This window comes from Coturnix japonica, chromosome 15, assembly GCF_001577835.2.
Source record: "Coturnix japonica isolate 7356 chromosome 15, Coturnix japonica 2.1, whole genome shotgun sequence".
NCBI classification, from domain to species: Eukaryota; Metazoa; Chordata; class Aves; order Galliformes; family Phasianidae; genus Coturnix; species Coturnix japonica.
The window spans coordinates 4,409,188-4,423,104 of record NC_029530.1 but is presented as its reverse complement, the minus strand read 5'-3'; the positions used below and the strand labels follow the sequence as shown (position 1 = coordinate 4,423,104).

General features: G+C 44.4%; 1 protein-coding gene across 1 annotated transcript in view; it reads right to left on the bottom strand.

The window, feature by feature from the left end:
- PITPNM2 (phosphatidylinositol transfer protein membrane associated 2) overlaps positions 1 to 13,917 on the bottom strand; it is a 104,372-nt gene that overhangs the window by 17,005 nt on the left and 73,450 nt on the right. The window contains 8 exon segments of the mRNA XM_032447868.1: positions 842 to 1,012; positions 1,369 to 1,544; positions 5,590 to 5,801; positions 6,048 to 6,167; positions 7,011 to 7,200; positions 7,705 to 7,949; positions 10,336 to 10,406; positions 11,348 to 11,452. Of these exon segments, the coding sequence (XP_032303759.1) occupies positions 842 to 1,012; positions 1,369 to 1,544; positions 5,590 to 5,801; positions 6,048 to 6,167; positions 7,011 to 7,200; positions 7,705 to 7,949; positions 10,336 to 10,406; positions 11,348 to 11,452 (1,290 nt within the window).

The window sequence follows — 13,917 nt, the reverse complement described above, 5'->3', positions numbered from 1 at the left end:
TCTGGAAGGAACTAAAGCTTTAGGTGAAATGGAAAGGCCAAATTTAGTTTTGTGAAGCAGTTAAACTCCCTGAGAACTCCTTGCAATGAGAGACTGCATTGAAATGGCAACAGACCATGAGAGTCTAGGCACAGAAGTGAAGTGAAGATGGTAGGAAATAGAATTCGTTTTATTAGATCAACTGCAGGAGCACCAATGTAATGGGAGCTGAGCCAGGGCATGGTCAGGACACAATTGTTTCAGATGAAACCCAGCCAGCCAAAAGGACATGCACACAGCCATTTTAGACATTGCTACTGCTGCAATTGGGGTAGAGCAAGTGAAAAGGCCACTGATGGCAGAGGAGTCCTAGGTAGACTAAGTGTCTCATGGGCAAGGTGTAAAAGGCAAGGCATTGCCAGCAGCCTGCCCATCTGCAGGAGCCAGTCCTTTGGCTGGTTCCATGAAAAAACAAAGGGTTCAACCAAGTGAATTATCTCATTATCTTACTGTTGACTTTGCTCCTTCCACTCTTCACTGCCCCCCTAAACACCAAGGTCCTAAAACAGCCAAGTTCATTACACTACTTTCAGTCCCAACAAGCACCAGCTTGGGTGTAAAACATGGACCTTCAAAGGGAGCTCATCATATTTTGGCTCTCAGCAGCTGATGGCCTCTGAGCGACAAATGACAGGCATTTCAGCCATGGGGCACTGATTTTGTTGGAAAAAAATCCTACTTTTCTGATAAATCAGGAATAAAGTTAACGTTATAGGGCCAATTCTCTTTCTTGTCATTCCCAATTGCTTTGATAACTTCATGTGAAGTTTGGACAGCTAAACAGGGATCCAAAGTGACTTACCCAGAACAGCAGAATTGCCATCACCCAGTGGGAACCTCTGGTAACGGGGAATATTAAAGGGGGGTAAAAGGTAGAATTTCCTCTCCAGAAGGGGCTCGAGGCGTGAAGCGGATGGGTCTGCAGGGTGGAACAGGTTATAGACCTGCTGACAAGCTGGTCTGAGCTGAAAGACTAAAGAGATGGAGAAAAAAAGTGTTCAAGTATCACGCAGTTATTTGTCTATAAAAGATACCTGCTGAGGTGGGGTTTTTAGTATTTTTTCCCTTTAAAGTAATGAAGATTTATTACCTCCTCATATTCCATTATAATCAACCGAAATAATTTATCAGTATATTTACAGATTCAATAATTTTCCCAGCATTCCTAACATTTGGGAGTAAAGGACAAATGAATAGCATTATTAGCGTTGTCCAGATCATAGGGTGGCCTGATTCCTTATGGCAGAACGAACATTTTCTTTATAAATAACTGGTGTTTTTATTTGACTAGATGACTCAGGGAGCACAGCAGTTTACATCAGGACTTACTGTCAAGAGCTGGAATGACAGTTTTTCGCAGTGCAAGAACCAGACCCAGGGGAGAACCGAAGAGGAAGAAGTCAGTGATCTCAAATTCAAACTTTCCAATGTTTCCTCCATCCAGCATCGTGGAGCTACTAGATCGCCTGGATCCCGGGTCATTCCTCAGAACACTAGAATGTAAACTAGAAGAAGACCAGAAAACAGCGTCAAGATTTCATCCATGCTATTTTGTCATAATTGGAGGCCAGATAAGCGATTGACTGATTATAATTTCTGTCTCTCTAGCGAAGGAACTGTGCCAATCAACCCACTGTGCCTCTGTACTACTCCTTACTATCCAGCAAAATGTGCCCCCCTAGCAATAACCCCATTTCATTGGTATACTTCAGACTGTACAAATCCAAGTTTCAAGTGGGTTCATTAACACATCCCAATCACCTCAAAACGTTGGTTTTTTGAGGAGTCAAAATCTTGGCTATATGCAAAGTTGTTACCATTCCAATTACCCCTCTGCCTTATCCCAACAGCCCCAAGTAACTGTACTTAAAGAACAAATAAAGATACAGAATGTGTTCAGCTTCTTCCTTTCAGCTGCCAACTCTCCTTGAAAAATTAAAGTCATGTACAGCGCAGGCTGGCTAATACAGAGGTTTACAACAAAGACTAGACGTCACAGATCCCTTGGACACTTAAGGAAAGGGAAACAGGAATTCTTAGACAACAAGCCCAGGAATCCACCCCCATGCTAGGAAGCAGTTGAGGTCTGGGATAGAACATTGAAATGACAGATGTGTAGCACTAACAACCTGGTTCAGAAAAGGTTTTGACATTCCTCTCTCACCAGCCTAAAGCAATATACTTGAATTTCTTTTCCTCTCCGGATTCTACAGATTCAGACTGCAGCCCTGCTGGGCTATCACTATTACAGTTGCAACTGGAGAGCTGAGGACAGACTCCCAGCAGTCACTTAACAGGGTGTTTTCAAACACTTCAAAAAGCATTAGAATGGGGTCTATAAAATATGTAGGATAAATGAATGCCACAACAGCCAGGCTAGATAATAGGCTTACTGGCCTGGAGTCAGGGATGATGTAAATGTAAGTCTCTACCCAGCCCCAAGACAGAGTCCCAGGTGGCCACCATGGCATGCCACAGCAATTGCTCATTGAGGCCATGTCTGAAGGCAGCATGTGGCTGCCCGAGTGGGCAGTGATATCCCAGCACTGCGGGGCTCATGGAAATAGGGCTGTTCATCTGTAGCCTTAGAACTTTGGCAAGCAGCACATTACCCCCAGGGTCAGCATCCTGATGGCTGTCATTCCCAAAGGGTGCCAATACCTTCTCCTCATACCTCACTGCCGTGTATTCTCTGACGGTGCACGCATGCACAATCACAGTGCTGTCCTCCTGGTTACCATCCACAGGGAAATAACCAGCTTACTCATGGTGGACATAGAGATCACAAAGTCAAAACAGCAATGTCAAAAGCAAGACGAACAGGAGGTTACAGCAATGACAGCTAAAATGAGTGTGTTCCCATTCCTGTGATGTGAACAAGCCTCCCTGAGATCACACTGCTGGGATGTGTGATGCTCAAACAGATTTAAAAACAAGCCACCTTCGGTGAAGCTACAATTATTTTAGCCGTCAAGACTGCAACACATAAAGTTTGCGGCATGTAAAGAATACAAAGTTCCTCGGAATAAGTTCAGCTTTGCTGCAGACAGCGCAACAGCAGCATGATCCAGTCACACAACAGAAAGGATCCTGATGGCAGATGTGTTGCAGCAGGGCAGGTACGAGGCTTTTTTGCATATTCACTCATCTTCCCATGGCATCTCTTTGTGGGGAATGGAAGAGACTGAGAATAGTCGCACTGCTAAGCAATTTGGACAGCTTCTCTCATTTTACTGGAATCTTGGTAGTCTTTTCTGCAATCAAAAGAAATGAGAGCCAAGGGGAACTCTGAATCCGTCAAGCTCCAAGCAATGTACAGTGCCCTGTTCTCCCTTTAAAAAGCAGCAGATGTACTGTGTGCATTAATTAAACAAGAGCTTATGAATTTCAGAAGCAAATCAACTCATTTACAATAATACAAGTACAGCACAGCCAGAAATAATGTAGTTGTGCAGAAGGACTGAATTTAAAAATAAATGTGTGATTGTAATCTCCAGATGCTGCTCTGGTTTGCTGGGCATTATCCCAGAGAAGAGAGCTGGTCTGATACATGAATAAAAAATTAGTGTCTTTGGCACAAGTTGAAATCTGCAATAGGCACAGAGAGAAAGGCCCCCATATGCCAGGCTGCCAGAATGCTGCGCCCATTAGGAAAACTTGGCTCTATTCTGCCGGTCTCCTGCACAAAGCTGAGTCTCATCAGAGCTTGGTTTTCATATGGGAAAATCATTATTTGATGACAGAGAGACTGATGGGGCATTCAGCCAACGACAGGGCTGGTATGAAGCCCTGCCAGGGGGAAGGGGTGAACCCCTGCACCCTGGACCAGAAGGGGAGAGATGCAAACAAATCTCATGCATTTTTCCTGAATGAATCTCATTACTAAACTCCCTGAGAGGCTCATTTTGGACCCAGGTTTTAAAGGTTGATTTTGAAAGATACAAAAGCCTCAAAGAAGTAAAGGTGCCCTAATCCATCAGCACACTGAACACTGACAGCCCTTTCCAGGCTCCCCTCAAATGTATCCCAAGGGGAGCAGGCACACTCCTTAAGAGATAGAGCAAGAAACACTGGAACAAAGCTATTTGAAAAGACAGATGGCACTGCGCAGTCCCTTTGCCATTCCATGCTCACTGCCTCTGCTAGACTAGATGCAAAATGCATCAAGATGCCAGCCCAGTTTCCTGTGCTCAGCTCGTGCTCCAGAGGTCAAGAACATGGAAGAGAAAGCATCTTTCTGCATGACTCCTGTAATACATGAGGCTGTTTCAATAAGGTGTGAACAAGAGACTGATTGTCTTTTATTAACCTGCTAGGAATAGCTGAAAAGCTTACTGTTTTGTCTTTAGTAAATGCGGTTACCTTTTTGAATACAGAAACCCTGTTCTCCTATGAATCCTTTGCAAATGGGCCCCTGACGTGGCAGGACATGAGCCCCTGTGCTGGAGCAACAACTGCAAGTAACTGAGGAGAAGTGGAAGAGTGGGATGAGATTTCAGCTCAGCACTGGGCATAAGGAACAGCACTGGACATGGCCGCAATGCTGATAATGGTGTTTGATTGGGGAGACGTTGCTCCCCAATGCTGGGGATGTGAATGGAAGGGGGATTAACAGAATGATGCAGTTCCTCTTGTCCCATAGGAGTAGATATAGCCCATAGGTATGGGCTGCCCAGTTCCACACGCTGAGGGAAATGATTCAGACCAGAAAAGCCTCTGGGCTTTCAGAAGTAATCCTCAAATGATCAGCAGCAATGGAAAGACCACTATGAAAATTTTATCAGTCACGTTAACAGATATGTTTGCCAAAGCCCATTTGAAGAAGCTTTGCAATGTGATACTGAGAGCTTTGATAGTGAATAACAAATTTGAAATACAACCTAGGTACAATGGAGAAGCTCTGGCAGAGGACAAATCCCAATCCTCTGCTCCTGCTTCATGTAATGGCATGGGTGACTTTGCCAAATACTCACATAGGACAGCAGAGATGAACCAGACAACCAGTGAGGGCTCACGATGACTTATCCTGAGCATGTGACTGACCTAGCAGAAACCTACTACTGTGATAGGAAGGGGCACTGCGGTTCAATCTCACACTTGAACTAAGCTAAAATTAGAGAGCACTCTGCTGGTGACAGCAGGTCAGCTTTTGGAGATGCTCTGAAATTTAAACACCACCAGACTCACAATTCTCCTTCACTCTCTTCACTCACACTGTTAACATATTTGCCATACGACCACCATGCTGCAATTGCAGCACAGAAGAAAGTAGTTACCTGACTGCCTGGGCTGTCAGAAACAGGATAAAGAGCTGTTCCGTTGTCATACTGATGCAGTAGAGCAGCTGAATTCTCTCACTGCTGCTGAGTAAGGGTGCTGATAGTTTTTTTTTGTGTGTACAACATACTCAATGTAATCTATATTCCTCTACTCTAAAATAACACTTTCCTCCACCTTCCTTGACAGAGGATGACAAAGCAACATTTGAGTTTCACAGGTGCACCATCTCAGATCCAAAATACTGCTGGCTCTGTTCCTTAGAACTCTTACCTTGAAAGGAAGGCTTGATGCTGCTTTATTGTGTCCAGTTCGTAGGTTGACGAATCACTCCTCTTTCGTGGCAGCTGCTTCTTTGGATCCTCTCCGTTGCTACGGGGAATATCAATGTTGCTCCTGCTGAGGTGTCTGCTGGCTTCCAGATTAGAGCCACTGGAGCAATAGCTGTTGTTCACTGTTATTCCAGGAGACAGCAGGTCGGTATCCTGGGATTTGAAATACATGGACTTACCACCCTGACAACTGCATCACCCACATTATAACCTCCTCATTCCATTCTTCTCAACCCATTTACATGAAGATCTCATTCAGAGCCTTAAGACACACTAAGACACACCTGCTGGCCATCTATTACAAAGACAGACTTTGCTGCTTCATGCAAAGATGCTCACTAAAACCAGGGGCTGTGGTCAGCAGACCCATTCCCAGAAGACACAGGGAACCAGCATTACCTGGACACTCACAACACTCCCTCTTCGACTGCTGTTTTGGCTCTCAGACACAGTTTGATTGCTGTAGCATAAGGCATCAAATCCTAGAATTCCTCCGACACAGTCCCCAACCAAGCAGACCTGAAAAAGGCAGAGACGGGGCGGGGAAGAGCCCTCTGACTTCAGTTCAGAGATGACAGTTAAAAGGAGTGCTGGATTATACTTGGAAAAGCTGCTGTAACAGGATAACCAGTGCTTTTATCAGTAAGACTATTTTGTCAGAGAACATCCGCTCATACCCTGCAGACTCTTGCTAGCCAGCACAGCTAACGTGTTCTGCCTGTTCCCATTCTCCAACCAGAGCAAGGTGAAAGCAACACAGAGACCATCCATGGCCCTAAGTCCAGGGTCAAGAAAAAGCAAGCCTGAATCCCTCCTCACCAGCTGCCCACACCACCTCAGGCAAGCTCTGCTGTGCTTCTGTTCCATGTTTGTGCTGTCAGGAGATAATGCTGTCCTGCCTTCAAGAGCATTCTAGGCACAACACAGAGCATAGGCACAAAACAGCACTGAGACCCCTGAGCAGAAGGTGGTTTTCTGTGGCCCTGGGGCTGGGAACAAGCTCAGGGTGGATAATACGCGCAACATGCACAGCTCGTTCAATAGCTGTTCAGTTCCTTGGTTTGCAATGGGAATAACACAGTAACAAAAGTAGCAATCCTGATTTGGAAAGGTGTGTCATGCTGAAAACTGATTAACTTCACAGCTTCCTATCTCCTTTTCTCAACACAAGCTCTGACTTTGCTTTGTATCCCAAAGGTTCAAGACATAGCATAAGCTGTAATCTCTCTTTCAGAAAGAAATGGAAGCACACTTTCTTATTGCAGCTCAACACTTATGCATTTCCATCCCTCCTGACAGATTAACAAAAAAAGCATCAGAAGGAAACTGCTTCACTTGCTCTTCCTCTTTGTTGTGGCTCACCTGGCCATTGAATGACATTCCCTCCTGGGATTTGATGAACTCGCTGTAGGCCTGGTTGGCTCTGACGATCACTGTGGCCACTGCTTCTTGGTACTGAGGTGATGATGTTGCTAGCAGAGGGAGGGCAGCAAGGGGAATGTGATCCTGGCTGTTGGACAGGCAGCCTTCATCATAACTATATGGGCTGAGGCTGGATAGAGCAAGAGAGATTGGAAATACTAAGATACAGAGTGGGGAAAAACCATTTAGGGGCAGTACAGCCAGTAATGAGAACTGTTAAAAAAGAGACAGAATGGCCATTTATCCCAATGTGAATGCATAAGAAATTTAATACATCTTTCCTTCCCATCAAATGTAAATCTTCAGGGACAACATCCTTACATGGGTAGAACAACCCGCAGACAAGGAAGCAGAGCCACAGTATTTATTGGACTAATTAGAGTAAATCAATCACAAAAGTCTTGCCACATGATTACTGTATTCACTGCAGCTAAGTATGAAATCGAGATCGAATGCTTCTCTAGTATATTAATAAGTGCACTCTTGAAGCGTGGTCAGAAACTTTCAATGTGCAGAGCATGTAATGAATGCCAGATCAAGAGAAAAGAAAAAAGAGAGGAAAAGAAGAAAGGAAAAGAAAAAAAGCAAGCATGAAATTTAACATGTCTGAACAAAAAAAGTAGCATCAGCTTACCTGGACACCAGCGAAAAGGCTTCGGAGCAGATGGCTGGGCAAGGGACTAGCCTGATGGCAATGTGTCCAAGAGCAGCTGGGTAATGCACCCTCATCACTGTGTCAAAGACAGTCGTGATGGTGTTGACATCCCCTTGCTTAGAGCTCTGATCACCACTTCCCGAGTCTAGGATGTTCCCTCCATGGAGTACTAAGAGGAGGACATGGATTTTACTTGGCTGCATTAATGGCTGCACTGATTCATCCTAGGTGGGAACAAACAGAGCAAAGTAGAAAGGTTGATTTTGCAAAGAAATTATATTTGTTTTACAGGGATTTTAAGGAAATTTTATCACTTCCCCCCCCCCCAAGCTCATACGTGGTACCTAACACACATGCACTAGTTAAGTAGGTTTAAAACTTCAGATTTTCTTATAATGTTGGCAAAAAGGAACTAGAGAGAAAAAACTTCCCCATAGAATAGTTCCCCATAACCAAAGGGCTGGCCAACAACTGGCTCGATGGCTGCTATACAGACACACCACAGGTTTTCATAGTGGCTGTCCAGATCGTTTGTTTAGGATGCTGAATAAATTCCTTGCCTTAAAAGACAGGTTGCAGTTTGCATCTCAACTCCAGAGAGGGTTATTATTAAGTTTCCCACTAGAATAGCTCTAAATCTGATCCTGATGTCCTAAGAGCAGATCCAAGAACATCCATGTTAGTTATGTTTTGCAACATAATGGAGCATAAACTACTTTTGGTATCTCTCCACTATCAGGGCTCTTGGTGTTAACAGCCCCTTACAGATTCAAATCCCCCTGCCCCAAAACCTGAGACATGCAGAAGCACTGATCCTTTGTCCTGTGCCTCACCCCACATGCTAACAGAGACAACCTCAGAGAACATCCTGGCTCCTTCCCCAGGGGAAGGCAACTCCCTGCTGAGGCACCACAGAACACACTGGGAGTGAGTGGGAAAGGGGAGGAAGGGGCAGCAGGGTTTTCCATTTGGCATTTTTTTCCCCCTCATTTTAATATCTTTAGTCACCTGCTGTCTTTTGAGCATTGATTGAGCCTCTGACAAACACACTGGTGGGAGGGAAGCATGCCCAGGCACACGTTAGCAACCTAACAGCTAGCTTGCATTTTTACCAGATAATACTAAAGCATGTGTTAATACACAGCCCACCAGAAGCATTAAAATGCACATCCAAGTCTGTAATAAAGATTTTCCAGACCTCCTGCACGGCAAAAGCCTTTAATTATTTAGCACCATTACATTATATTAACATCTGCTCTTTAAACTTTCCCCGATTCCAGTTTACAGTGCTTGCAAGGTGAACTTTTCCCTGGCTGGAGGCATCAGAGGACCTCTCCCTGCATCTGAGCACTGCTTTCAGACAAATGTTTTAAGTGCTCATTTGGAGAACAACATGAGTCACCAAGCTCAGGTCATCCGGAGGTTTATCAGTCATTTGGAGGCGCCGTTCCCTTCCAGTTCATTAACCTCTGCTCTTAAAGGAAGTGGGGAACATGCAAGCAACTGCTGATTATTTTAGGGGTGGTGGTGGCTATTTAGAACTTTCCTGTAAGATCTGGATTCATGTAAGATGACTGAATCTCGGCCTACCTTTTGATAAGGGGGGCTTTTACACTGGAAATCCCTGCAGTGGTGGCTAGAAATTTCTAACTGTTTTAGTGCACTACCTGTGAACAACTACAAGTAAAAGGCATTTTCAGATCACTTTCAAGTTTGTTTCTTTCCTAAAATTAAGCCAGAAATGGGAATGCCTTGAGCCTACCCGAAGAAGACAGCAACTCCTCTGCACCAATTCAGTCTCTGCATGAAATCTTAGGGCTGTGAGCTGCAGACAGCTCACCTTGAGGTAGCTAGAACCACTCCATCTCCAGCAACCCACTTTCCCTATAGACCTTGAGCTCTCAGTCTCTACAACAAAAGCCTAGCATGTCGAATAATATCAAATCCATGCTCACAGTCTTTTACTGACCATAACGTGAGTAGAGCAGTTCACAAAGGACTCTATAAACAGCCCCATCAGCTGTGCAGCACAGACAGGCATTGCCTAAGGGGGCATGATGACTACCACGACTCTAAGGGACATCACACTAGGACACTGGCTTGCAAAAACCTGCATACCCCAAGACTGGAAAGCCAGGGGGTAATCACTTGTTATTTTATTCAGATCCCTGATACAGGCTGTGCTATAACTGGTTTCCAAACAAAGCCCTGAGCAGCTCAAATGAGTGGGCTGCAGCACAGCTGTGTCAGTGGGACTACCACAGCCTGCAGTTACACAGCACTCCTATTCCCACTAACTCACTTGGCATTATCAGGGCAGCTCTACCAGCAGTGCCTCAGGCAGCTGTTATCCCCACAGGATCAGTGTTTTTTCCAGCTGGATACCTGACACTGCCTGCAAACGATAGAAGATTTTCTATCTGATGCTCAAAAGGCAGGTGAAATAATCCCTTAAGCCTAACCAGGGAGTACACAGCATACCAGTGTGGCTTCAAACGATACACAAAGACAAGACACCACTCACAGCGAAGAGAGCAGTTTACCCCATTTACCCCACATGGAGACTTTCCAGCCACGGGGGATCTCGTTATAAGAAACCAAAGTGCTTACTTCAATGATGCTGAGCCTCTCGACGCTGGAGCCAACGTGGTACTCTGCTGATGTCTCATGATACAAGTCACCTGCAAGCACAGAGGTTTAAAATGTCAGCACTGCAAGACGCTTTGGCAAAGACACTCTTCCACAGAGCCAGACTATGCCAATGCCCCTCAGCCTCTTTGCCTCAGATTGCCTTAATTATTTCATCAACTTGCCCTCTCCTTCCCTCCCTCATCCTTCCAGCTGAGAAACCTGGGCAATGCCAGGCCACTTATTTTCCAGCAATTTCTCATAACCTCAATAAGCACTTTAGGATGCTGGCAAGCTCTACTCTCTTTACAGCAACCCAAGCATCCTTACTGCATCAGGCACCGCAACAACAGGAAATCCCTGCACAATTCTCAGAAATGATTAAAGTGTGGGAAAATAAAAGGAACCACTGCAACTGTGCTGGGGGAGCAGAGATCTGAGGCGCTCACATGTCTGTGTCTACACAGATCAGCACTGTATAGAAAGCCTAAGTGTCATTCATCCTTCACCGTGTTGCTACATGAATCGTGCCAGCTGAGGAGTCCAATTCCTTCCCAAGTTTTGTAAAGATGAGCAGAAAAAATAATTGAAAAAAAAAGAAAAAAAAAGTATTGAGGTGGGTACAGATATGAACAAAGGATGGAGCAAGAGAAAAGAAAAGTCAGGAGAAATTGAAGCGATTCAGGACAGAGCTGAAGTATTTCATCATTATAGAAACGACTCCTGGCTGTTGCACAAAGGAACCTAACCAGCATGGGAAATAAAGGGAACCAAGAGCTTCCTTATCCCATCTCCCACCAGGCAGCACCGTGCCAGCAGCGCTGGGCAGTCATTTCTGTGCTCTGCCTCAGCCTCTCCGTTCATGAGATGAAGATAACAAGTTTTATATTCTTCAGAAAGGAACTGTAAAAGTGACCTGGACAGACCGTGAGGTATCTGTGAGGTATCACATGCAGTTTTGACTTAAGAAAAAAACAAAACAAAACAAAATTACCCGGGACATCATCACATTCGGGGGTTTCAATTTTATCCATCAGATCATTGGAACTCCATTTGGTTATTTCTTTCGGGAACATTTCCTCATTGTCAGACAAGTCCTCTTTAAAAAACAGATTTTTTTTTTGAGTCACACACATACAATTACGTATACAGACAAGAGCACAGAACAGAATTTTAATCCAAAGACCCCATAGTTATATGTAATCTTATAAACATCCTGATGGTTTAAGTCATAATAAAACACAATACTTTCTCAACTTTCATTATGTAGGAAAAAAAAGCCTATCTTGAAAAAGTTAAGAACATGTAACTAAAAGGTTCTGTTTTCAAATGAAAGCCTCAAGGTGTGGAAAATATGATGTAGATTCTTAGAACAACCATTTGAAGTACAAAGTTAGACATTTTTTCCTGCCATACTTTCTGCTTGGCATGACCCTGTATGGCTGCTTGGTGATGCTGAGCAGCCAGTAGGTTCCACACGGGATCACTGCTGGGATCCTCCCTGAGTTATGTGAAAGCTGAGTGAGGTCTTTGGGGGAAGCAGTGATAAGGATCGCTATTGTTAACAGGACCAAACACCTAAAAAGGCAGAAGTAACAAAGGAAATGTGAACTCCCTGGGCTATCTTTAGCCTGATTTCCTTAGAGGACCAACCACATTGCCTGCATGTCCACCATTTCCCTCCCACCTAAAGAGCTTCTTTCCTGGCTAATTTCAGCTACAGCTGGTAAAGAACAAGGGTCCCCAAAACACGACGTTCAGAGAAACGTAACAAAAAGGAAGAGGCATAAAAAGGACAGAGCCTATAAAACACTCCCCGGCAGCATCCAGGAAGGTTAACAGGGCTCCAAACGAGCCCCTTGAAGAGCACTCCACAGCTCCATCACTCAGTGCTTCACTGGGACAGGTTCTGGGAAGAGGAGCAGAGCCCTGGGGCTGCGCCTGAACCCACAGCCAACAGCAGCTGAAGGCTTACAGCAATGCTTTTGCTATGAGTTGCTGGTTTCTTCTCTTCGGTTTTTCTTCCCTACATTAGGGATGTGTCTTTTACTGTTACAGAGGTTAATTGGTTTCTAACTTATTTATTGCTCTGTGCTTATTATTCCTTTCCTGAAAATTTGGGGCTCGTAAATTTAATAAAGAGATATAAACATGATAATAACAGAAGCAATTACAGATGTCTTGATCTAAAATCTTTAGAGTCCCAGACAAGGGTTCTGCCTTTCTTGGTGCTGTGCAGTCACTAAGAAAATACTGGGTTGGAAGAATCCCAGGATCAGGAAACAAAAAAGATTATGACATTTATTATTCTTTTCAGCGTATCTGAGCTAGTATCTCAGGTCTAAGCACACAGCCAAGCAAAGATCAATTATTTTTAGGAGTTTCTATTTACACGTTGACCACAGAAAGGCAGCAACCTGGAAACTTCATACTGGCATGCCATTTCCTTTTTCAGCTATGGAAAAAACTGAGTAAATCCTCAGTGCCCCACACAAGGGAGCATGGAGTACCTGTTCCCAGCAAGGGGAAGCACGTGCGTGCAGAATGTGTGCTGGCGGAGAATTAAGAAGATTGCACTCAAAGCTCCTTCAGCAACTTAAGCTTAATATCGAACTTATTTCCTTGAGAGGTTTAATTGCAGCCCTTATTGCTGCCTAAGTGATCACCAAAAGGGATATTACTCCCGTTATTAGTATTTATTACAGGATAGAAATCAGGTATTACTGTACTTGTCACCACTTTAACCAGGCTCGGTGAATGACAATGAGTGGGAAGTTCAAGACAAGAAACCTCCCCAAGCTCAGTGTGCACCCACTGCATGCTGAGGGAACGTGCATCCATGGGAAGCACCACTGAGGATCTCTGCTGGGTGCTGACCCTGATCAGTTCCACTTCCCATAGCACTGACCCTGCATCTCCCAGCAGGATGAGCCTCCCGGCTGCTGCTGGGGTTACTTCTCCTCCCAGGCACCTTAGGAGCACTCCTGGGATTCCCCATGGGCCTGAATCCCAAACATCCATCTCAATCTATCTCCATTTTATTACTGAGTAATTAAAGAGGAAAAAAAAAAAAGGTGGATAGCAGTGATGCCATTTCAATGACTCATTCCTCCTTTCTTGTTATGTATATTGCTACAATAAATCCTCTACAGTTTTTGCAGGTGCTATAAAAGTCAATAAATTGAGACACTTGAAGTTGGCCTTTCTCTTTCCAAACAAGATGAATTAATCACTTTGACTTGCAGGCATTCTGGCCACTTTCTACCCCAGCATTTGGGATGCATGACAAAATACTTGATATGAGGACTCTTCTGGAGCACGATGCTATCAGTTTTGTGGGTCTGAACTTTAGCTGAACATCATTGAAATTCTGCTTTACAAAATTGGGGTGTGATCTTCTCACAACTCCATTTCAGAGAAAGGTCACCAACTTCATCAGCAAGCATTGCACATGTAACTTAGATTAGCATTACAAGCTGAGAGGAGTCCATCTGTTGTCAACAGAGACAGAGCCTCTCAGTCTTACATACATATTAAGTACAACATATAAAATGAATGCAGTGG